Here is a 23299-nt window from a genome sequence, read left to right as displayed (position 1 = left end):
GATGATTGAAGTTGTTCTTATCATTAATCCATCGACTATCTTATTCACATGGATGTACCCCACATGACATCCTCATATGTCTGTTGATCTGTATTTTTAATTCGGGAGTCAATATATGAAATTTTCAGTTTAGGGCTATCATGTTTATTCGCTAGCTATGAAGGTATATATGACTTACTCTAGAAAGGGAGATGAAAACACTAACAACCCTTTATTTTAATTGATTCTTGGCCTGTGTTCATATGATGATGGTAATTGAATTCAAGACCTTCGTCCGAATCAAATATCATCCTCTCTCTACGTGATTTATATACTAATTGGCTCGTAATGCTGCTGAACAATCTTAATTATATATAAAGATTTTGGAGTCATTCGGATTAAATTATTTCATGTGATTGTCTGGTAAATAACGAACAAAAAAATATGTAGAGAAAGACAAGAACAATAATTTAATTATTTCGTTATTGACCCAATTATAAAATTTGACTATCTTACATGTTTATGTGTTTACGAGGAAAGATGCTTATCATGACTATTAGAATTGGCCGGTCCAAAAACATTGCCAAATTTTCTATATCAATTGATAAATATGGATACAAGGGAGGCTTGCTGTTTTGGATTTCAATATATATGTATAATCCTCAGACATCTAATGAGTGGTTTATCTAGTTAATTTGCAATTATAATTAAAAAGAGAATTATAGATATAATTAAAACATTAAATTGTATTTAAATGGTAAAATTATATATAGGCTAATTAATCAAGTTAAAATGAGATGTATAGTAACACATGAATTTGTTTTATGCTCAAGATATTATTAAATGTTAAAATATATTTTCAGAGTTCATTTTATTTTATTTCAGTTTAGTCTCTTAAATATAAAAAAGTCATTTTAATTTTTTTAAAGTATTTTTATTTGATTCAATTGGTATTTCTGTCAATTTTTTTACTAACGATGATAATTTTAATTGACGTGACAAATGCCTATATCTATATGGAGTTGTAACAAAAAAAAATTATGAGATTGAGATGACATTTCTTAGTTTGTCATGTGTGATTGAGTTAATCAAATTAGTACGATAGATTGATGGAAAAATCAACTTAATACACTTTTAAGATATTATGGTGAACTTTTTAAACCTAAGAGATGACACTGAAACAAAAACAAGATGAGAAACCAAAATCTATATTTTAACCTATTTTAATGGAGACGTGATAAAAAGTTAAGAAAAGTAGTTATACATAGTTAAGGTACTTTAAAGTTTAAATAGGAATTACTCAATTACGGTGTGTATATATATATATATATATATATATATATATATATATATATATATATATATATATATATATATATATATATATATATATATATATGCGCGCGTGTGTGCAAGTGTACTTTTCCAGCAGGTATGTTTTTTTGCCACATACTTAATCACGGTACTTTAATATATGAGTTAATTCTACACCTAAAGAATGTGGGAACAACCATAGTATTATATTTTGAAACAATTAATAAATAAAAACCATCGAGATTCTGCAGAATTTGGTTCACAAGTCAGTGATAAAAATTTGACTACTGGAGAGCATGGGTAGATTATGCAGAAAGGTAGACATGATGATTGTCATTTGAGAAATGGTTAGTGGATTAAACTTGGATTTGAAGAGAGCTAGCACGCGAGTAAGAATCTGACAGAGGCACAGAGGCATAGATGGAGGAGTGGGGGGTCCACCACGAGTTTGGTTAAAGAAAGGTTCGACAAAGAGCATCTTTGGATGCATGGGTTTTTATTTACGAGACGTATGTATGTATGTTACTTACTTACACTTGTGAGCTGTGAATTGAGTATGTGAGATCGAGCACCTCAGCTGCCTTTTTCTGCTTTAATTTTAATAGTTGATCTAGTGTTTATATTTAGATATTCATAAATTTTAAACATTTAGTTGACATCTTTTATATATGTATATATATCTTTCTATGAGATTATGTCACTTATCATATCTATTCTTTATCTCTTTCTCTCTTAATTAAGGTGCCATCAATGTCTTTGTATATTTATTTTGTTCATTCGAGTTTGAGTTTGTGTTTGTTTTGAGTTTGAGCAAACTCTCGGGCGCTTTCCATTGTCTTTTGTATCTGCCTGCCAGCGACACCCATGCGTACGTCTTTAACTCCAACTTAGCACTCTGGATTATGCGGTCAACCCCGTGCCTTCCACCTCCCCCTTACACCCTGTACTCTATCTACACTGGATTTAATTTTATACAAATCTAACGAATAAAAGTAAATTAAAAATAAAAATAAGAATGATATGATTGATATTTCTACAAACCTACGTTTGCAACTTTCTACTCCCCTAACACTATATTCCTTATATGTTACCTTCAAATGCACAATTTCATTCCCTGGCCAACTATAGTATAAGCTATACACTACTCATCTTAAGAACTATAAATATACTAAGTATCCCCTAATTAAGTTGCAGTTGTCAGTTATATCCTATGTACTGCGTGATTACGAAGAACGGGTTTATTTTTGGATTCACTGGTATATAAAAAAATTATCTAAACATATGGTCACACTTGTACACTATTTAAAAAAAAAAAACCTTACTATACACCATCAGTTTAATATTGGATTAGACTATTTAATTAAATATTGTGAGTTTATATTAATAGTATAATTAATAAATTATTATATGATACACCAGTATAAATTTATAATATTCTTATTATATAAAAATTATAATGAAAACAATCCTTATATATAAGATTTTCTTATGTTAGTAAATGACTTTCTCTTTTTTTATACATATATCATGCCCATATATAATAATTTCTCAAGGTACGTACTTGTGAGCGATCTTTGGTTACACAGTTATTTTATATTCTTGTTGCATGATAAAAAAAAGTGAAAGGGGTGAGTGTACTCCTGGTCCATCCTTTTCAAGTTCGACAACAGCCCACCTTGTTGCAACTGCAAATCTGCAATTATCTACATTATCTTTCTTTTCGTAAGACTCATCATTTCCTGGTAGTGGCAGTGCACCCAATGTTTGATGTCTTGTTAATCTCGATTTTCAAGTAATTAATTATAATAAACTCGATCGAGATTGCTTCCACTCTCCTTAAAGTGCTTTAAGCCGCCGATTGTCCCAAAGTGTGGTGCATGTGGGTCACTACCTCTATCTGCCCCTTCCCACGAAACAACCCATAGGCATGTACCTTCCTTCTCATTCTCAATCTCATCGTATTTCCAACAACATGCAACTCTTTCCCATATCGTAAATCTTTCTATTGCTACCTCTTGTTCTAGCACTAGTTCACAGATATATATCCTACTAGATAAATAAATCAATTTCCGAACTACATCAATTAAATTATGTTAGAACCTACTACTCCAATTAATATAAGTTAAAGCGTTTATCTTTTTGGTTTATATATAAAAAAAGTATTGATTATTGTTCTCTTAATATTTTAATCCAATTCCCTCAATCCTTAATAATTAGGAATTCATGCAAACCTTTCTATGTTTAAATCACTATGACTAGACTAGAGATATAAATTATATTATAACCATCATAATTCGAAAATATTTGATTTTTCAAGTAAAATCTTAAGATATTTTTACAAGATTTTGACTCTTAGGTCGACTATCAAATTAATTATCAATATAAAATTTAATTTCACTTAAACCTTCAAAGTTGAAATCAAAGGTAAAATTAAACTAGCGCGAGAGTCCCCGGGAAGAAAGGATGGAGTCCAGAGGAATAGACCCGAGAAAAGCGGGGGAAGAGGCACGCGTAATGGTTGGAGCAGGTGGACCTAGCTAGCTCAACCTTAAGGTTAGACTTAGTTAATTAAGATATACTCATAAAGATGGAATTTGCAGACGACCCAAGTGGTGCATGTGGCGATTCATAGAAAATTGAAGCACAAACAAACACCCTCAGACTCTTTGTGTGCATGACACTAGTCCAGTTAAGTTTTAATTGTTCCAGCTATGGTTTCATTAATATAATCAATTCTGCCACATATATATGGCCGTAGTTCCCGTTTGTGATGTGGATATTCTCCGCAAACGACAAGAAAGCTACTCAGAAACATATAAAACTTGATTACATGAATTTATATATAATTATTTTGTGTTTTCTTCCTAACATTAATATAAAAATTAATATTGAGAAAGATCTTAATCTTTTGATCTCTCCATAGTTTAATAATAGCTCCGTGTCTGTGAACAACATGAAATCAAATTCAGACCTTTGTAAACGGTCCTAATTACTAGGACCTTATGTAGTTGCGTATTCTAATTGAGAATTAATCTATTCATAAAATTTAATAAATTAGTATATCGGAAATTAAGGTTCAATCATAAAATAAGATATAAATTGGCCTCAACTTTGCACATGAAAGAATTCTTCTATTGGTTGATGGGTTTCTAATTAATTGAGCTTGATTTATGGTTGTTAGTCTGTGTGTCTTCACCAGATATATCTTCTTTTTAGATACGATAGAGTTTGATGTTGATTAATAGAGTTAGAAAAAGGGCCCTTGATAATTTAATTAGTTGGATCTTACTGATTGTGTGTGTGTGTGTTTTCAACACATGTCTTAGCGTAAAATGAAAAACCAATTCGGGAGACATTCATCTCTATATAAGGAGTTGATATTTCATAATATAATAGATGCTTAATTTGTTCATATACATAAGTTTGAGGCACTATATGATAAGGTTATTTTTTTCATTTACGTCAACATATTTTGAAATTTTTTTCTTTGACTGGTACATATTTTGAACTTAATAGAGAATTTTTTTAAAGAATATTAAGCTTAAATTAAACCGATATAATTTACATCAACTGTTAAATTATCAATCATTATATATGGGATATAAAATTTTGTAAGGATTTGTCTAATATGGATCATAAGTAAAAATGTAATTTATATATGGAAGTAACTTTTGATTTAACGATAGATTTTGAGATAAAATTATACAATTAAAAAATCATTAAATAATGTAAGAGTGAACGCAATTTACATGTACAGTTTAATTTCATCCCCTAATTAATATAATTAACAGATATAATTATCTGTCGAATCTTGTTAGTGTTTTTGTAGTTAATATAATTTTGCCAGCTTGATTACTAAAAATTTTAGATTTTTAATGCTGAAGAATTTTTTTTTGTCAAACAAGACTTCAAGTATTTCTTACTTAAAAGTGGTATAATAGAATCATCTCTTTTAATTAAAAAAATTACACAAAATTTGAATTTAAAATTAACATTATTTAAAGTAAATAAAGCAGGCATCACTAACATCAACTGTCCTTAAATTGAAAAATTGAATTTAAGAAGGGAAAATGAGCAATACATGTCCCGATACTATTTAACTACGACAAGTAACTTGACGCAATACAAATAGAAAAAAAATGATAAATATTAATAAAATATTTAATATATAAAGGTTTATATGTTATTCTCCTCACACACATAATTTTTAGTATGAGTGTATTAAAAATGAATATCATAAATATTTGAAAAAAAAATCATTGAACTTCTTTGTATTAAATTTTCAAACATTCTCATCTTTCTTCTCTCATAAACATTAAATTATTAATATCTTTTTTCTCTTATAAATATTAATTTAAATTATATAATTATTTAAAAAATAATAAGTGTGACTGATTCAGATTTATTTAAAAATAATAATATTTATTCTATTTAAATGAATTTGAAAAAATAAATATTTTTCCAAAAATAATTTATAGTAAAAAATAATGGTAAATTATGTTGTTTTTTTTAATGTTAGCGAAACAATTTATAATGTTCTTCTCTTATAATGATTTTTTTTTATGAAGAACATTTTTGTAATATTAATGAAACTGTTATTTTTTATTACTTTGTTAAAAAAGATAATCATTTCTATAAAAAAATTTACATTATCATTTTTTTTATATTTCTTTATATTCAATTGTATGTTTATTGTAGATTATATAAAAATTAACCATTTCATATACAATTTGGTTTATTTATGTTTATTATGTTCCAGAAATTATAAAAAAATATTATAAATTAATATATATATATATATATATATATATATATATATATATATATATATATATATATATATTTATAATACAAAATTTTCATAATACATTTATATCATGATGATAGATGAGAGATGAGAGAGATTGATAATTTAATATGAAAGTGTTTGAAAATTTATTGTTGATAGAATTGGAAGAGAAGAGAGAAATTATTATTTTAAAATTAAATCATAAATTATTATAATATTCTTACATTAAACTTAATAACATAAGTGATTTCAATGATTTTTTTTTATAAATATTTATGGTGTTGATACACTCATACTAAAAAATGGTGTGTGTGCATTAGTATTCCCCTATATATAATAATAATAATAATAATAATAATAATAATAATAATAATAATAATGAATAATATTTTTTAATATCTATTTTTTTAGACACTTAATTAACATTCATCATTTCTCTCTATTTGTCTCCATATTATATTATTTATTGTATTTGTATATTTTTCTTTTATCTCTTTCAGTGGATGTCAAGTAATATTTTTGAGTAAATATCAATTTTTAATAGAAAGAAAAATTATAAATGTACATTGTATTTTGAGGTCAAAGGAGACAAGAAAAAAGAAGAAAGAAAACAACAAAATATGAAATGTGATATATATGATAAAAAAACTGTAGAGAAATTGAAGGAATTTTTTTATGGAAATAAAGTGTTAAAAGGTAAAATGCACAATGACTCTAATAAACTAATAAGTTTTTAGTATTAAATTTATTCCTCTTAAATAAGATTTTAAATTTAAATTATAAGAATAAAAATAATATGATTTTAAAAAATATTAAAAATAATCAATCAAATTCTCTAATAAGATATCATCAAATAGTTAATAGTTGACACGAATATGATGAATAAAAAAAAAAGTCTAATAAAGAAATACAAGTGTAGTGCAGATGTGGGGACCATGCACCGCCCATAAGTTCGCAGTCTTGGGGAAACCTTGGATTTATTTTCTCAATCTAACCCTAACCTATCACACAACATCTGATTCTACTTTGTTTTTTCCTCGGTCACCATTCTTGCAGTTCCTGAAGAGGAACTTGAATTTTATCACCCTCCAATTCACCTCCCTCGCGAATTTCAATCTCATATCTTGTCTTCCTTCCTTTCATCACTACTACTCAACTTAATATATAGGAAGCTAGCTGTTAGTCCTCTACTGCTTGCATCACTTCAAATTAGCAACAAACTTAAGCCCATCAAAATTATTGCAATTACACATATATAAAGATATATATTGGAATTCTCCAATTGAATTCACTTCCTTTAGTTCTTGTATATTACTCATAGACAAAAAAAAAGAAGAAATGGATCCTATTACAGCACATGGTCACTCTCTTCCACCTCCTTTCCACACAGCAAGAGATCTCCACCTCCACCACCAACAGCAACAACACCAGTTCCACTCCTTACAAGAAGACGAGCAAAGTGGAAGCAGCGGAGGCCTAAACCTCGCAGCTCACAAAAGGGAACGCGAAGAAAACAACAACAGCGATGGCAAAGAAGGTGGTGCTGGCTCCGCCGAAACCGAAATTTCAAGAAGACCTCGAGGAAGACCCGCCGGATCCAAGAACAAGCCCAAGCCCCCCATCATCATCACGCGTGACAGCGCCAACGCCCTCAAAACGCACGTCATGGAAGTCGCCGACGGCTGCGACATCGTCGAGAGCGTCTCCGCCTTCGCCCGCCGCCGCCAGAGAGGGGTTTGCATCATGAGCGGCACTGGAACCGTCACCAACGTCACCCTGAGGCAACCTGCTTCTTCCGGCGCCGTCGTCACTCTCCACGGCAGGTTCGAGATCTTGTCCCTCGCCGGATCCTTCCTCCCACCTCCGGCGCCTCCCGAAGCCTCCGGTTTGACCATATACCTAGCCGGAGGACAAGGACAAGTCGTCGGAGGAAGCGTGGTTGGCGCGCTGATTGCTTCGGGGCCTGTGGTTATCATGTCAGCTTCGTTTAGCAACGCTGCGTATGAGAGGCTTCCTTTGGAAGATGAGGAGCCGTCGATTGGGCTTCAGGGAGGAGGTTCGATTGGGTCACCTGGCGGTGGCGGTGGCGTTGGTCAATCGCAGGCACCTCATCAGCTTATGGGGGATTCTACTACAGCGCCTCTTTTCCATGGTTTGAATCCGAATCTTCTGAATTCGGTTCAGATGCCGTCGACGGAGACGTTCTGGGCAACGGGTCGCTCTCCTTACTGCTGATCGATGATGCAACAGTAACAATACTGTGACTGTGGATCATTTCATTGGTGTAAGTGAAACGCTATCTATCCATCAATCGCTGTTGCCTGGTTAATTTCCTTGATTAATGCCTCTTGTTTTTAGCTTTTTGGGGGTGGATCGGGTACGTACGTACTACGTAGCAAGAGATTCACCAAACTGTACTGTCGTGTTGCGAAAAAGCTAGTTAGTAGGGAATGAATAGTGGATCCATATTAAGTTGAACGAACCAACGTGCCATTCAGCTTCTATTGTTTGTCGTTTTGATTATTAGGTGAGTCACTTGGCATATGTTTACGTGTATTTTGAGACTGTAATTAAATTCATGGATGAATCGTGGGCTAGTTTTATTCTATTTATGAGAAAACAAGAATGGGTGAATAAATGCAGTACTAGTTATTTACTGGGTAGCAGCAGCAGTAATAGTTTGTACGCGGAACGAATGCAAAGGAGAATGAGGAGGAAGATTTAAGAGAACCACGCAGTGGGGGAAGATATTCTCTACTGCATGTTGTGTCTTCGATTCAACACTTAATGTAAGTGTTTGAAAACTCACATTTGCAGGTTGGTATTCGTTGCATTCCTTGTTCTCGTTGTTTTCTGTTCGTTGTTATATGGGCGTCTTCTATCAGGTTTAGAAACCGAAGAACAGCGTTTTGGGTTGCTCATATTTCTGAATTGAAAGGTAACGTCTCTTTTTTGTTGTTTCACTTTGAGGTTATGGTAGATGTATTAATACATGTGCGCGCACTGTGTGATGGATTTAGTGAATAGTGGAAGTGGTTTAATTTCTTGACGAATTGCAGTTGATAAAGAGCATATGTATATATGATCTTAGTTAGGTTATTTTCGAATTAACATACATATATATATATATATATATATATATATATATATATATATATATATATATATAAATTTAATGTTTATATCTATACATTTTAGGACATAAAACTCTTTCAATCATAAATTATCATTTAAATTATTTTAAGATAATTATTTTAAAAATTAATAAATTTTTTATAATGGTAATTAATGTATAGTATTTTTTTTCTCTTAATATATAAAGTATTTTAATATAAGTTAAAAAATATTGTAATTGCCTTCATTGAATAAAAATATTAGGGTTTAATGTACGATATTAAGTGATAAATATTAACTACCATTCTTACAACATCTCTCATTCAGATTCTAAGACATTCTAAAACTATTTAATGTGACTTTATTTTTATCAGTATCTCATGCATGATAGTACAAGTTAGTAACAAGATAAAAATAGAATGTTTTTCATAAAATAAGTTTCTTTGTAGTTTTTACGCAATAAATTATTTTTATAAAAAAAATGATTTCTTTAACTTCTTAGCGTATGCGCCTAAGACATACTGTAAGACAAAGAAAAAGAGAACATTATTATATTGATATTTTTTTCTTCATGTTAGAGTACATCGTTCTCATACATAGTAGGAGTAGTAGAAGGAGAAGATAAACATGAAAGTTTGGCAACTGGTTCACACATGCAATGTCTGATCAGAGCTCTTTTTCGAGGCATTAATTCACCTACACTTTCATTAAAAAGGCAACGATAACCAAGACAACCAACAGGGTTCCCGAACGTAGTATATAGCCTGTCTCCCTCTCACGCCCTCGTTGTCTCTCTGACGTTCATGTTGAAACCCTCTCACCCCATCTCAAGGCTCAAGTTGAAGCCAAACCCAAACCCCGTTAAGAAAGAATAAGATTCCATGCACCGAAGAAACTCACTTCCCCTAAAAAAAGGCTGGCTTGTCTAATCTAAACGAATTATTTGTCCTTGTTGAGCCTCTATTCTCTAACCACTGTTTTCAGGTCTCTATCCAAATCATGCTGGGGAACCCTCTCTTTGTTCTGATATAATTACTACTTTTTTTTTTCTCTTAGAATCTGTTTGGATAGAAAATTTTAATTGAGTAAAATAATTTATCAGAAAATTTAAATTTCTGTAATTTAGAATTTATTATTTGGATATTTTTGATGAAGAATATAAAATTTTGAAATTTTAAATAACTAAAAAGGTGAGAAATTGAAATTCTCTTATTACCGTCTTCAGTCTTCTTCAAGAAACATCGTCTGAGCTCCTAAAATATGGATTGGGTGTGAGCATAGAAAAGCACGTATAACTAGCACACCAATCATATCTTCTTTTTTTTTCACATATTTTTTATCCTCATAATTTTAATTTTTTTTATCCAAATACAAAAATTTGAAAATAAAAGAATTTCAATTGAAGTATTTGAAATTCTTAAAATTTAAAATTTCTAAGAATTTTAAATTTCTCCATCCACACTGTTAGGGAAAGAAAAACATATCTTTTCTTTTGGGCAGTAAGCTTATCTTAATTGTTTTGGGATATTGTTTAAATTAGTTGTAAACTGACCTGCCATCTCTATTTGTACATGTGTAGAAACGGAATGAAAGAAAATAAAATGATATAAATAAAATAAAATATAAAATTTCCATCATTTGTTTTAAAGCAAAAAAAGGAAGAAGCAAGTTATTTTTATATAAGACCTGCGACCAAAAAAATTCTCCTAACTTGATATGGAAGGGAAATAATACCTTTATTTTAATTGTTTTTGTTTTAATTTCTTAAAAATAATAAATTAATTTTACATTAAGAAGAAATAATAGATTAAAAAAATATTTTTAATTATTTATACTTATATAAGTGCAGAAAATTTTCTCCACTTTTTCCTTTTAAATTTTATTTGTCACAACATGTCTTTTACGTATCTCTTATATTTTTATCCTTCTAAATTTCTTTCCTCGATCTCTATTTCACTCCTAATTCAAAAGCATTAGAGAAGAGATAATATTAGTGTATATTGGAAATTTGGAATGAATCGTAAAAGAAATTAATTTTTATATATATACTCAATTATAAATAAAATTTTGTTTGCAATAATTAATTTTATACTTAATCAATTATTAGAAATAAAAAAGGAAAATACTAGTGAATTAAAAATTGTATTATTACTTTTAATTATAAACTCTAAAAAAATATTTATTATTAAAATTATCTCCTTTATTGAGATTATAATTTTTTATTAAATTCAAATTATCAAACATATTTAAATAGTATATCAATATTTTTTTCAGTTAAATTATAATCTTAAAAAATAATCTAAAATCCTCTAAAAAAATCTAAACCCTGACATTATAGTAAACAGATTAACAGCATTTAACAGTGTCCGGGTGACAGAATTCATCTATAGGGATCTATTAATTATTGCATCCCTAACTACTAACTAGTTGGTAAGCACATTGAAGGGCCAATCAACTAGTTGTTTTAATGGAGACAAAAAAGAAAAGAAAAGAAACTGCCTCTGACTTTGATTTTTTAATCATTCACTATTTGAAAACTTGTAATAAAATAAGCAGCCCGCGAAACAAAAAAATATATAAAAATGTTTGATGGAGACTCATTAATATATACAACACTTCTAAAGAGAAATAAAAATAATATATATATATATATATATATATATATATATATATATATATATATATATATATATATGTTAGAATTTGTGACGTAGCAAATATAGATACATAAAAAATTGTATTATTTATAATTTTTTTTACACTTTTTTTTTAATTTATTAATCAATACTCTAAAAAATACTTTTCAGCAACACTCTAAAAATAATAATCACTACGTGAAATCTGGCTGACTTCCCGCACTAGATTGACCAAATGTATATCACGGGCCTTGCGTTTTTTTCCCCCGTTCTTTTCAATACATAGGGATAGAGCTATAGAGGGATGCACATATGCCTGAATCAGTAAATCCCGCACAGGAACTAACATGCATGATTTTAATGTAAAACTATTATGTAATGACAAAATAATTATCAAGAATCCATTTTTGTATACCATAGGTTATTATAACAAGTGATTAATTTGAAAATTACGTTTCCTTTTAAAAAGGGATGTATTTTGTTCTGATTGATAAATTTTCTCCCTCCATTGATCGTATTATAATTATACTAAAGCTACCAGCTGTCAGATGAGATATGCTATTCTTGCAACTCACAGCTCCTGTTAGTCTATCATTACCATCTAATAGACTAACAATAGATTAATTCGCTCAGGTTGAGGATCATCAACGTCTTCATTACCTTTTCCCATTTGACAACAATAGTAATATTATATATATTTTCGTTGTTATCTCAACATCCATTGGACCAAATTTGATTTTGGCAAACACCAATCAAATTCAGATGCAAACCCTTATGTAGTCTGAACAAATATCATGTTCAGATAACAATCTGATGAAAGCAGGCACAGTCCCGAGCCAGACATCATCATCCACTAACATGGCAATTGTTTTTTGAAAGGGAAAGAAAAAAAATATTGGAAACACTCAACTTTTGCGCAAGTGACAAAGCCAAATTCAAAACTAACATGACAAATTATACTCATATTTCTTGAAATTTAATGAAATTGTATTGATATTCTTTTTACTTCTACGAAAAGAAATATTTGATATCATTCTCTTTTTAATTTTTATATTATTATGACCTCTCAATCTATAAACTAGGCAAGAAATCAAACAGTTATTAATGAAAAGGGATATACAATATTATGAGTAGTTTGTTTAAATTTATTTGTTGAAATAAATATTTATTTTAATAAAATAAGTATTTTATTTTTTATTGTGTTTGTCTAAATTATTTCTTCTTAAAAAATAATTTTTTTTTACTTATTTTAAGAAGCGAATCATATCTATTTTTTTAAAAAAAAATACTTATATAAAATATACTTATTTTAATTTTTTTAAGGTTTAAACAAATTCACTCTATATTGTTATATAAATTAAGGAAGATTTTGTCCGATTATAGTAAACAATAAGAGTATTAATGAAATTTTTTTTAATCTCAAAAAGAATGAATATAGTTTACCCGTAATAGTATTATATCCTTAAAAATTAAAAATAATATAAAAAAAACTTATAATATTTACACATTCTATTTAATTAATTGAGTTAAATTATTGGTATTTACCCATAATAATATACTATTACGGTATTACCTAAAAGACTACTTTTTCATTGTCTTTTGTTAAACCAAAATATGTTCGAGGCGCATATGCCTTTATTGTCATACCAACTCGAGTCATTCCAAATTATCAAAGGCATTGAATAGTATAATAATACATTGAATTTCGCAACTTGGCAACTTGGCAGGGGCACTCGTTATGGAAAAAAAATGTTCACAGGGTTCACACTTTTTAATAAACATAATTATGTTAAAACAATTCAAATCATATCACTAATCAACAAATCAACTATTGTCCCTATCAATGGCAACAAGCTATTGCATGGAAGAAATTCAAAACTTTAACTACCCTTACCTCTATTTATTTAATATACAAATCAATTTACATCCCAGTCGCTGGACACTAGCAAGCGGAAAGAAAGACACCACTTTGACTTGATTAAATTATGGTCATTCAATGATGGATCAACCACATACAAGAACTCACTTACGCAGTTACGCTCGTCTAGAATTTCAGCTAGAACACTGAACAAAAAAGCCTCCCTGCTTGAATACTTATAGAGTATACATCCAAAATATTGAAAAGTCCTGTTTGTCTTCAGATCTTTCACCCCACTTTAGTTTACTCTACAGAATTCTTCAGTAATTTACCCGCAAACGTCTCATTTCAGCTTGGAAAGTGGGGCTGGAGACTAGTGTTCGATGAGCAAGAGTCTTTATATCTTCTCTTGAACAATCTCGGGAGATACGAACTAGCTCCCACAATGCACCCCCACTAATCATGTCTCTTGCATTTATTTCTGGAATGCATCAATCAGAGTCTCTTACGGCCATACCCCAGTGAAAGTTTAGTTTCTAGTTCACAGATAGTTAGTACTTACCATGTTGTGCTAAGTGACAGAGTGCAAGCTCAATATGACGCCTAACTGATGCAGCTTCGTTGTTTGCATTTTGAACAATCCATGGAAGGGCACCATCCTCAATAAGGAAAGATCTTCCACTCTTTGTCCCTATTACGATGTGGCAATACTTTAACTCAGGAAATAATTGATACTCGATGGAGCATGATTTTGCAAAGCCAAAATATGCCAAGGTGCAATAATGAAAAGTGATATACGAAAGTTATGGACAAATGAGAGGGGAGGAAACTGTATCATTTTAGTGCAGCATGTATATTATAATTTGGACAAATCTCCTTATTTCTTGTAATTGGACCAGATTTGTGGCTTGTAATTCCTAAGTTATAACAATTCCCTAACATGTACATATTGTGATCAGCCTTGTAAAATTTGGTCATCTGAGATTAATATTGTTTCTTCATATTTCTAGTTGGTTCAGAACAACTAATGTGGGAAAATTTGCTTCCACGTCTAAACCCAAAACAGCCTTCATTGCGGCTAAATGCAAAAGTCTCATTTCAATGAACATATTGATGTTATCGCAATGAAAATATGTGACTTGGCAATCTGCTTACATAGGTTACCTTGACTAGATGCTCTTGACTCGCACTTCGCAAAATTTGCTATTCCACGAGCAACTTGTGCATGTACATCAGGATGTCTGCATCTGACCATTCCCAGCAGTGCCTTGATACCACCTTCGGACCTTAGTTTTGTTTGTAGTTTATCTAAGTGCAGGGACACCAAACTTTTAGTGGCAGCAGGTTATTTTGTTTCAAGTAAATGATGCCTAGACTAGAATTACTCCCAGCCTCCACAGATCAATTAACTTAACTATATCCATGATCCAGTACAGCCTAATGAGACCCTTCACAAAGCAACTGTATGGCATTTTCAAAATAGGCAACCAAACATATATTTATTTTTCCTTTACTCTTCAACATGAAATTTTTCAGAGCATTCACCAGGCATAACTAGGGCAAAAAATATTATAGAAGACAAGCAGCTGGATTTTTAAAAAAATATTCATGTAACATTCAAAGATTTAGTTTGACAGTGATTCTAATTATTGAAATATATTTGTTCAACAGATGGCTTCATAAATTCATACTACTTTCAAAAACAGGAATATCAACTAAGAGGAAAGTTTTACTAGAAGTTACCAACAATGAAATATGGTTGTATGATCTATACTATAGGTAGAATAAAGCAAATGATTCTTTCTATAGTTTGTCATATTACTCATCCAAAATAGAAAAGATGGAAACACGCAGTAAAGCAGGTGGCTCAACAAATTTGTTGTCCATGATTCCTATCCTACACCTCACCAGACCAGAAGGATCTTTCATAATTAACGAGTCTCAGAGATTGATTGCAATCACAGACAATTAAAAACAATTTAAAAATAGAATAAAATCAGCAGTTTACCATTGCCGCAAAGATTAGCAATGGCTCCAGCAACCATTCGAAGGGTTTGAGGATCTTCAGCATTGGCTGCAGTCATTGACAGCAAGCTAATGCCCCCTTGGGCCATAATGAGTTCTTGGTTGGTTTCTGTTAAGACAAAATAAAGGTGCAGAGGCCAGGAAAAAGATAACTAAGTAATAAATATTTTTATTTCATAAAAATACTAGTTGAAAAGAAAAGGAAACACAAGTTTACCATTCATTGCCAAATTTGCAATTGCACCTGCAGCAACTCTATGTATGGTCTCATCATGGGAGCTCTTAAGCAGGTTAAGCAAGGATGTGAGCCCTCCTGCTTCCACAATTTTCCCTTGATTTGTTTCTGTAACAAGTTGGATAGATGTAAGGGCCAATGAGCCTTATAACACCAAGTTCTATAAATTAAACATAGTTGAGAAGGAGATGATTTCCTTCTTTGAATAAGTGCATCAATAAACCAAGCCAAATATATGATATGTATCAAAGGAGGAGGAAGGAAAAGAAGATTTAATATTTACAGGTCATTATTTTTTCACTTTTTTCCCCATTCATTTGCATGATGAGGAATTTCAAAAAAAGCAGGTAAAACAACCTTCAGCAGCTAGATTTGCTACAACTTTCACAGCATGGATTCGCACATCAGCATCTTCTGCTTCAAGCAAAGACAAAATTTTCTGCAATCCCACTGTAAAAATATTTATTTTATCAGGAAGAAATAAGTCCAAAATAGACACAATAATCTATTAAATATCAACAAAAGAGGGGTGCTAGTGACACTCTCCCAACACTTTCTTTGATTGGCTGAAATTTATTAGAAATCACAAATTTTGGTGCGTTCCCCTTCTAAATCAAGAGAAAATCATTAAATGAGATATGGGATTCACCAAAATTGGTGATTTCCAATAAATTTCAGTCAGAAAGAATATCGCTAGAATTCCTCATTAACAAAATATAAGTTGTGTCAAGACAAGTGATATATTCTAATTAATTACTACCTTGCTCAAAGAGCTTGGCTATTGAGGGTTTCTCTCCATTTCCTGAAGCTTGCTGTTGATGTTTAACTTGAGAAGTGAGAGAATTAAGACCACCCATTTCTTTTTCAAGCCCATCTCTGTCAAGTTGTCGTCTTGTCTACAGGATAAATTTCAATTAGATCAGCCAAATATAATTCTGGAACAGGATCATACATGAAGATTCATGAGAAGTGCACATAATGATAAAAAAATGGCAAAGAACAATGATGTTGGTTTTTTACATGGTCTCAATACAATTTTATTTAAGCTGGTCAATTTTCCAATTCCACCATCAAAGAAAGAAACGAAACCTGCTGGTGAGAAAATGGGTGTGTGGGGTGGGGGGTGGGGGGGGGGGGGGGTGGACAGGTAAACTATGCTAAAGCTTTTCACCTAGTTGCATTCACATTCTGCAGTATCAACTTCTGCAATATCAATGTAAACGTTTCCAGCAGATAGCTATCATAAGGACACAAACAGTTCATTCATGGTTTCTTTATTGGTCCATAAACCAACGAATAGTCATCCCACAGATGAAAATGGACATAAATCATGACTTATGACAGATGAGGAAACCAACATGTTTAGCCCTCAGTTCAGCTTACAAAAAATATAGCCCAAAGCCAAGTGCCTGAAGATGCCATTGTCTCCCATAATCCCATTGGCAAAAATAATAGATATAAAAAAGGAGATAGACACTTGTTTGACATAGTCATATCGAGCCCAAGCTGAATTGAAGATATTAAATAGTACTGTAATTTAATAATTTCAGTTGCTGGATTTCAAATAAAAACTTGTAAACAAATTTTAGAAAGTAAAGATGACAAAAATATTAGGTCATTTTTTGTTATAAAAAAAAACTTTGGGAATGAGATCAGATATTTTTTTTGTGAATCAAAATGAATATGCATGGCAAATAAATGCATAATTGACTAACTGGTTAAATTCAAAAAATTCAAAAGTTCTCCACATTGAAAACCATGAGAATAAGGGGGAAGAAAAATATAATGCAGAAGTGATAATCTTTTTATGAAAAATCTGCTAGATAAAATCCATAAACTGAGGCATTTGTACACTTTTGATATAGCCTACCTCATCAGCTTGAAGATTTAACTGCAACAATTGACTTTGTAATATTGCTATTTCTCCTTCAAGTTTCTCTTTTTGACCTTCCTTATCTTCCAACATGTTATGAAGTTTTAAGATCTCTGATTTTCCTGATGCCTATTACAATAAACATTTCAGTGTAAAATTAATCCAGATACCAACAAGGAGAGAAGAGGACATGCAAATGAAAAATATAAATATTGGAGGCACGAAAACAAACCTCTGACTTTTTTAGTTCAGCCACTTGATTCTTCAGATTGTTTACTTCCCCTTCAGCAGCTTTTCTTAGATGAGTCTCTTTCTGAAGCATTTTTTTCAAATCAGCCAGTTCCTCAGCAGACACTCTGGGAATCTAGGAAAAGATAATTCCAGTGAGCTCCAATGCTCAATTGAAGAAAATCCCTAATAACTAAATGGACAAACTTTACTATTTCATATAGAGCTAATATCAGTTTTCAAATTCACAAGTTGCAGTTTAGTTAGGCTTCATTGGAATATTTGTCCTTAAATCTATGAGAAAAAAATGCCCTAAGCATAACTCAAGAGGCAAATTCATATCATAAACTTACTGGGGGAAAAATCATTAAATTAACAAGTTAGGCTACAAAAGTCCTTATCCTGATTTAACTTTACATGATACTTTTTCCCAGGTCATATCTGTCCTCCTTTTATGTTTTCCAGAGAAATTGTCCACTACTCTGTAGGTCTTAGTAATTTTTATCTATTGCAATAAGCTTGAGACAAATATAGTATAGTAAAAACCACTACCTCTCCACTCGATTTCATATGAGATTCCTCATTCTTTCGTTGATTCATCACAAACTGCTCTTCAAGCTTCTTAATTGACTCCATATAGTCTTTCTGATATTTTGATCTCTCCTTCTGAGAAAGGAAAATGAGTATCAGAACATCATCAACATCAAATCATTGACATATTTTGTCAATATAGGCAATATAATCTCAAAAGACTAATTAAATTTGATACTATGGATTCACCTGTAGCAGAAACTATGTAATTGGATACTGTGTTAGAGAAAATCTTTCATACAAACCACAATACTAATAACATAGATATATAAAATTGATATGGAGCCAACCTCCAATGAATCTACATAGTTTCTTTCAGCCTCAGATATCCGATGTTGTGCTTCAGTGGCTAACCTTTCAATCTCATCCTCAAATGTCTTCTGTTGCCTTTCATGTTCCACAATGAGTTTATCTAATTCTATATCTAACCTCCTAGATAAGCTTTTGTAATCAAATTCCTCCTTTAGCTTTACCATGTTTTCCACCTTCATAGCCTACAAGAGGCACAAATGTTCAGCATTTTCATAATGGTTACAAGGCACCCAGTCATTTATTATTCTATGCAATATTCTCACAACTCAAAGATAAATTGCCTGGGAGGACTTAAAATTTAATAGAAGAACAGGAGGTTAAGCCAACCAACAAAAGGAACATAGGGCATTTCAGCACAATAATCTTAAAAGTAGGGGGAGAAACAAGAAAATACTACTGAATTTGGAACCTACCCTCTGCCCAAACATTATAGTACTGGCAGTCTCTCCCCTATGCCGTGGAGATGGCCCAATAGTAATGACTAGTGAAGTTCTTGCTGTACCTGTTAAAACTTTTAGATTTCAAGAAACATACACCACATAGATGTGGTTCATAAAATTTAAAGATGATTGACAACTTCAACAAAATATGTATTTAGTAGTAATATCTCTAATCAAGAATGGAATGATTTATCTATGAATTTTCTAACCCAAGATTTCCCTCTAATATCAATGGTACTTCAAAAAGAGGTGACTTATGAGTCATTAAGCACAAACCCTTTTTAAAGATTTATCTGCAAGTATATCTACAAACATTAACTATGAGTCAGGAATTTATTCTTAAATGTAAGATTACTACACCGAAAGTGTTCCAAACTTCACCATGTGTTCTCTATGTACAAATTGAATGTCTCCCGGAATAATTATTTATTTATTGGGGTATTTTTTATTCTTGCATGCAGAAAAAGGTGACTGATCCAGGTTACCAGAGTGTTTTACCTGTCAGCATCCGCTACATACCATGCCATAATTGAGAATCTTACTGCTTTATAGTTATAAAATAAATAAACAAAGATAAAATATGAATTCTTATACTCACTGAATCTTACCTCCAAATGAATCACGTAACAATCTAGTAAGCTTTGAGTCACGAAATGGCACATGTGCACTATTCTCTGCAAGTGCATTAATACACTTCCCCAATGCACTCAAGGATAGATTGATAGATTTGGCTTCCTCTAATGTATGTCCTTCACTTCCTATTAAGACAAATAATGTAAGGATCTCATTAAGCAGCATAGATGTTGTACCAAGCAAAACAAGCCGGATTGCCTAACTAATAGGTTACTGGCAACTGGTGATTTTACCAGGCTTAGTTCTTAAGTATCCATTCAAGTTTATTTTGACAAGATTTCATATTTCCTTTCCAAATTCCCTGATAACCTTTTGTCATTTTTATAACCATAAAACAAGAAAATAGCAGAATCAGTACTGTATAGCTTTCCATCTTGGGTAATCAATATTTACCTTGAGCATGGAAGTTTGAATTATATCAATCAGCAATTAGAAAGATTTCATGTTGCCTCAAAGCATTTGTATGTCAAGATGTATAAAATGTAAAGGAAAAAGATGGGAGAGAAATATGGATTGTTTCCTGAAAGTAAAGCCTCTCATAATATAAAGTCACTAAAAACAGATGAATTAGGGAGATCACAAAATTCACTTTATTAAATACCTGACTTGTCAATTCGCTCTGAACCAGCAAGATCTACAACAACCAACTTGCCTTTCCGAACAAGAGGCGGCTTTATTGATTTAACCACGTGTGAATGATTGCCATTTTCACTTGAAAGAGCCGCATCTCTTCCTTTCACGGATCTCTTTACATGCACCTATAGTATCAAAGTTATATTCAATCCTCCAACAACATTAAAAATAGGAATATTGAACAGTGAACAATAACTCCTAAGACAATAACATGAGCCCCATTAGCAAGATATGCAAATCGATTTACCATCAGAATAGCATGACTTCGAGAAGATTCTGTATTCAGTTTTGTATTTGCAGCAAAGCGGTGAGCCTCTCCTAATCTTAATAGTTCTACAAAACTCTGCTTGTCCCTAATGTCAACTAGGCTAGCTCCAGGTAATGAAACATCACCAGTTTTGGGATCTTCTACGATGGTTATGTTATCATTGGCAGGGTCAAGCAGATCTTGTATAGTCTCCATATAAAGCTGAACAACGAGTTTAAGAAACCTCATACATCATAGACATTGAAACTAAATTAGAAAGATATAGCAAAATCTTTTTCATTGCAAAGTACCTGCAAATAAGAGACTGAGACTGAATCAGTGTCCAAAGAAACATCTGCAAGAATATCCTCCATGGCCCGCACCATTATTCCACGTGCAGCATTGTCTTCCTCTCCAAGTCGTCCAAGAGTATAAGTCTTACCAGTACCAGTCTGCCCATACGCCATAATTGTCCCATTGTAGCCATCCAGTACACTCTGCAGAAGGTCAAAGTAAGTCATCATGAAATAAAAGGAAGTTCCACAGTAAGAGCATTGTTTCCCAAATTCACATTTGTTTAAATATGAATACTCTTCCAAATTTTCCAGTGATAAAAATGCATGCACCAAAATAAATATAAAGCCTTCAGATTGATTCTTGAGGAAATCAATAATGATGAACTCCAGAAAGTAGGGAAACCCAAGCAAGAATTCACACAACGAACCCACATCACTTAAACTAGCTTTTAATTGCTGAACATGAAAGCATATTCGATCAATTTGATAACAAAAACGCAATTAAATTTCCACCAGAGATCCTGAAACTCTTGCACCCTCACACATTAACGGACCTGATTAACAAATAACTAGAGCTTGAACCCAAAGCACTGGCGGATGAATACCCACCTCCACAACAGGCCTTGCCACAACTTCATAAACGCGTTTTTGTGATGAAAATTCAGTGAGCACCTCATCAAATTCATAAGTATCCGCATCCCAATTGTTTTTCCGAAGTTTCAACCTCTTGAGCTGCAATTGAGCCAGATAAACAAGTTCGATTAACAATCCAACAACCGCATAAAGATACGAACAGCAGCCAGAAGAGAGTTCTGAAACAAGCAACAAGATGTTAAGAAAGTTACGGGATATATTTACTATACCTCTGGCTGCAATTCAACACAGTCAGCAAAGTCAGCATCCGCCACCGATTCCTCTGCATTCCGTGGCCGCAATCTAACAGCCACTCTAACTCTTCCGGGAACTTCACCCAAACATAATAAGCACGTGAATGTTAGGACCAAACCAAAGTGAGAACACTAACATTACTTTTAATTAAGCTTCAATAAACACTCGCGCGTCTGTTCATGCATTTATTTACGGATTTCTCTTACCAAATTAACGGATCCTGAAAGATTATTTTTCCTCCAGAAGAAGAAAAACAATTAATTCCGAACTAGGAATTCGAACTTATCAAACAATCACGAAACTAACGCGTGGCTGATAATTATCGATCACCGAAATGCATACAAATAATCAGAAAAGGGAAAATACGAAACGAAGATCTCAAAGAGAGAGAGAGAGAGAGAGATGATGAAAGAGCTTACCAGCAGCAGCGTGTTCCTTGCCGTTGACGGAGCCGGTGCTATTACGGCGTTGTTGGGAAGGCTTTGACTTGACGTGTGGTTTGAGAGAGGTTCTGGCATTTCTGTAACTGTTACCACCCTGAGAGGTGGCCATTGTTTTCAAGATAAGAAGAGCGTTTGTTGTATTTTATGTTATGTTGCTCACTGAAGTAAAGAAAAAGAAACAAACAATATTCATGCTGTTTGTTGCATTGCACCACTGGCACTGGACTTGTTGAATCACATTAATTCTGCTTCCACCTTAGTATTTTTAACTTGCTATTTCCTCATACGTAGTTGCGTTTCGGGCATCAAAATTAGCAATCGCAACCTGAGACTGGGCCTAATAATGGTCCATTTCTAATTCTTCAGATGAATTGTCTAAAGTACCAGCACGCCCTTGCTTAATTCAAATTAAAGCTCCTTAAACATGGGCAAAATCGGAATGAATTTTAATTTGCTTTTCTTTTTCAATAGAAAAAGAAGTGTCACCTCGCACCCGCAATGAATCGTAGGCCGGCAGCATTCAATTTCTTTCAACTCCCCCAACCGCTCTATTCACCTTCTAATTACGGATTACTGCTATTTTTATTTTCCATAGTACTACTATGTACCACGAATTATTCAATCTTAATATTCTACAGTTGCCTCAATTAAATAAATTTATGTTCGGTGTATTACCGTTTGTTTAATAGACATGAAAATGATAATTACGAGCAATTAAGGTTAATATAAAAGAATAAAGGTCAAATGTAGCGCATGAAAGGTCTT

General features: G+C 32.0%; 2 protein-coding genes across 4 annotated transcripts; one reads left to right on the top strand and one right to left on the bottom strand.

Annotated features, from left to right (window-relative positions):
• Positions 1–7064: 7064 nt before the first annotated feature.
• On the top strand, positions 7065–9131 carry LOC114374289 (AT-hook motif nuclear-localized protein 24-like). The gene is made up of 2 exons (XM_028331915.1): positions 7065–8366; positions 8441–9131. The coding sequence occupies exon 1, from the start codon at positions 7421–7423 to the stop codon at positions 8315–8317; it is 897 nt and encodes a 298-aa protein (XP_028187716.1). The 5' UTR covers positions 7065–7420; the 3' UTR covers positions 8318–8366; positions 8441–9131.
• Positions 9132–13582: 4451 nt separating this feature from the next.
• Positions 13583–22860, bottom strand: LOC114377343 (kinesin-like protein KIN-UA). 3 transcript variants are annotated; one of them, XM_028335810.1, is made up of 19 exons: positions 22511–22860; positions 22067–22167; positions 21813–21935; positions 21219–21404; positions 20908–21129; positions 20629–20785; positions 20003–20152; positions 19368–19456; positions 18933–19136; positions 18604–18717; positions 18056–18187; positions 17821–17952; positions 16711–16846; positions 16308–16400; positions 15933–16058; positions 15699–15824; positions 14846–14998; positions 14253–14381; positions 13583–14171 (listed from the first exon to the last, which is right to left on the bottom strand). In XM_028335810.1, exons 1-19 carry the CDS (start codon positions 22641–22643, stop codon positions 14011–14013), a joined length of 2667 nt encoding a protein of 888 aa, XP_028191611.1. In that variant the 5' UTR covers positions 22644–22860; the 3' UTR covers positions 13583–14010. The 3 variants fall into 3 exon arrangements, with proteins under 3 accessions (XP_028191611.1, XP_028191612.1, XP_028191613.1); XM_028335811.1 differs by having other exon boundaries at positions 14855–14998; positions 22511–22859; XM_028335812.1 differs by lacking the exons at positions 22067–22167; positions 22511–22860 and having other exon boundaries at positions 21758–21852.
• Between the last annotated feature and the right edge of the window lie 439 nt (positions 22861–23299).

This window comes from Glycine soja, chromosome 11, assembly GCF_004193775.1.
Source record: "Glycine soja cultivar W05 chromosome 11, ASM419377v2, whole genome shotgun sequence".
Classification (NCBI taxonomy): Eukaryota; Viridiplantae; Streptophyta; class Magnoliopsida; order Fabales; family Fabaceae; genus Glycine; species Glycine soja.
The sequence above is the reverse complement of the archived record's forward strand: the minus strand, read 5'-3'. Positions and strand labels throughout refer to the sequence as shown.